At 63.9% G+C, this 2,739-nt stretch overlaps 1 protein-coding gene across 1 annotated transcript in view; it reads left to right on the forward strand.

Moving 5' to 3' along the window:
* Window positions 1-2,091, forward strand: part of BIN1 (bridging integrator 1) — a gene marked incomplete at its 3' end in the record, with an annotated part of 17,497 nt that extends 15,406 nt beyond the window's left edge. Inside the window, exons 8-10 of the mRNA XM_008063828.2 lie at window positions 75-160; window positions 318-393; window positions 2,009-2,091. Of these exons, the coding sequence (XP_008062019.2) occupies window positions 75-160; window positions 318-393; window positions 2,009-2,091 (245 nt within the window). The remainder of the gene's footprint in view (window positions 1-74; window positions 161-317; window positions 394-2,008) is intronic.
* Between the last annotated feature and the right edge of the window lie 648 nt (window positions 2,092-2,739).

A 2,739-nucleotide genomic window follows, 5' to 3' on the forward strand; every position in this document is an offset into this window, starting at 1 on the left:
GGGGGGGTGGGGGGTGGCTTGGCCTGGCCAGGCGGGGAGCCCGGCAGAGGGGAGTGACGCGCCCTGCCCCCCAGGCTGAGGAGGAGCTCGTCAAGGCCCAGAAGGTGTTCGAGGAGATGAACGTGGACCTGCAGGAGGAGCTGCCGTCTCTGTGGAACAGGTGAGGGAAGGCCAGGCCACAGGCCGTCTGGGCGCCCGCACTCCCTGGGGCTCGCGGCTCTGATGGCGGCCGCCTGGTGGCAGCGGGCCTGCCTGGCTCCGAGTTGCCGCCGGGCCTGCCTGCTCACCCGGTCCTGACCCTCCCCTCCCTCCTGCAGCCGGGTGGGCTTCTACGTCAACACGTTTCAGAGCATCGCAGGCCTGGAGGAGAACTTCCACAAGGAGATGAGTAAGGTAGGCCCCGGCATCTGCGGGCCTCTGGGCACACTGCCCCTGGCCCGGCCTTGGGGTCTGCCGGGAAGGGACAGCCTGAGCGCCTCCTTCTCTGGGGGGGGTCAGCCGGCGACCACGGCACCCCCTGAGCGCCTGGGCCCGCCAAGGGGGCTGTGAGCGGGTCCCCAGGTGCGGCCGGCCCCTCTTCCCAGTCCTGTTGTCCCTGCCTGGATGGCCCCTCTTGCAGGAGGTGTGTCCTCAGGCAGCCTTGTCCAGGGGCAGTGTTGGGAGATGTGGCCCGTTCCCATGCTGCGGGAAAATAATAAACGCATCACTAGAATTTTCTCAGTTTTAAACTTCCCTCCCGTGTTTCTTAAGACACTTCAGCAAGGCTGCTTCATCTGCCAGGGCCTGGTAGCGGGGGAGTCTGGTCTGACGAGCTGCCGGTCCTATGTGCTGTCTTCATTCTAACGTAGTTGGCTGCCACCGCGCCAGGCTGTAGCACGTTGCAGTTTGCGGTCTCGGTGCTGGCGGTTCCCCCAGCCACTGCTGGAGAAGCCCCCCAGCCCATTGGAGAGACCCACGGCCAGGCAGCTCCTCCAGGCTGCTCCTGGGTGGTTCTGACTCTGTCTTTTGGGCCCGGTGGCATGAGGGGATGTTGGAGACCAGGGCTGCTCCTGACTCGCCACCGAGTGTGGCTTCCCGCCTTTAGGCCTTCTCCTTCTTCCGACGCTTCCTCTTTCCCTTCAAAGATGTGAGACAACCTGCGAAAAATTCGAAAAAGAGGTGTTGGCCGGGCTCGGTGGCTCAGCCTGTAATCCCGCGCTTTGGGAGGCCGAGGTGAGTGAATTGCCTGAGCCTGCGAATTCGAGACCCACCTGGGCAACTTGGCGAAACCTCATCTCTACAATAAATCAAAAATCAGCCGGGCATGGACGCGTGTGCCTGTAATTCCGGCTACTTGGAAGGCTGAGGCGGAAGGATCGCCGGAGCCCGGCGGGTCAAGGCTGCGGTGGCCGGGAGCGGCCACTGCACTCCAGTCTGGGCGACAGAGGGAGACTCCGACTCAAAAAAAAAGAGAGGTGTTGCAAGGAAGGAAACACTTATGTGAAGTTTGTCCGTGGAAATACATGCCACAAGGCACAGTGGGAGGAAAATTTAGCTCTGAGCTTCCTTGCGGCCAAAGCAAAGTCGGAAATATTCTCAGAAACGAGGACGACCACGTGCAAGGGATAAGCCCCCTCTTTTGCCTGTGCTTTGGACGAACTCCCTGGCCATTGCGGTGTGGTCTGAAAACATGTCAGCAAAATAACCTCAGCAATTGAGATCCACAGTTTCCCAAAACAGTGTTTAAGGGAAAAAGATGCAAACACGGCACACGTTGTCTGTGGTATTTTGAATCAGCCCTACATGTCGAAGGAGAAAAGACGTCCCCCAGAGGCAACGGGTGTTAGTGACATGTCCCACTTGCCCCCGTTCCCTCCTCGGTACTTTGAGTGTGGCGTGCTGGTCCCAGCTCTCTCAGATGGGCGAGAGGAGCTTGTCCTGAAAGGGCAAGGGCTGGGGGGCGCAGGAGTTTGGAGAAGGGGGCTGTGTGGAGCCTGGAAGCCCCACCTTCCTGCTGTCCCTCCTGCAGCTCAACCAGAACCTCAACGACGTGCTGGTCAGCTTGGAGAAGCAGCATGGGAGCAACACCTTCACGGTCAAGGCCCAGCCCAGGTGTGTGGCCCCCGCTGGCTGGCGGGGCGTGTGTGGAGGGCGCGGTGCACCCCGCGCTGCATGGCGGGCCGGCTCTTCCCCGGGGCCTCGCCGGCCCTCCTTGGTCGCGGGTGGATTTGGCCCCGGAGGTCTGGGGACCTTCCTGGCTTGGCCTCCCGTGCTCAGGGAGGCAGGTGGGGCAGGCCTCTGTGCTCGGCCGCCCCGCTGCTCTGCGCGTTTCCCTGCGGAGGGAGCACCCCGGGGAGTCTGCGGGCCCCTCGTGCGTGGGGCAGGTGCTGTCAGGGTGGAGCGGCTGCCACCTGCCGCGCCTTGGGAGGGCGGGACTGAGCCGTCCTGAGTGGCGTCCTCGGAGCCGGGAGCCGGCGCCGCCTTCCGCTGGCTGCTCCTGGGGAGGCCCAAGGCCGGGATGGTGGCGTTCTGTCCCGGGGCCTGTCCCCAGCCGGCCCCTCCGGAGGCTGGCTGCCAGGAGAGCCCTGCTGCCTCCTGAGGGGAGCGCAAGGAGGAGGGCACACGCTGTGCTCCTCGGGCTGGATCCGGGAGGCAGCCGCCAGACTGGCCCTCGCCCCCTCCCTGGCCTCGTGTGCGTGGGCGCCTGTGTGAGGAGCAGTGTGTGTATGCGGGACTGCGTGTGTGGCGAGGGACTGTGTG

This window comes from Carlito syrichta, unplaced genomic scaffold, assembly GCF_000164805.1.
Source record: "Carlito syrichta isolate Samal-C Ts95f unplaced genomic scaffold, Tarsius_syrichta-2.0.1 Scaffold99435, whole genome shotgun sequence".
Taxonomy (NCBI): Eukaryota; Metazoa; Chordata; class Mammalia; order Primates; family Tarsiidae; genus Carlito; species Carlito syrichta.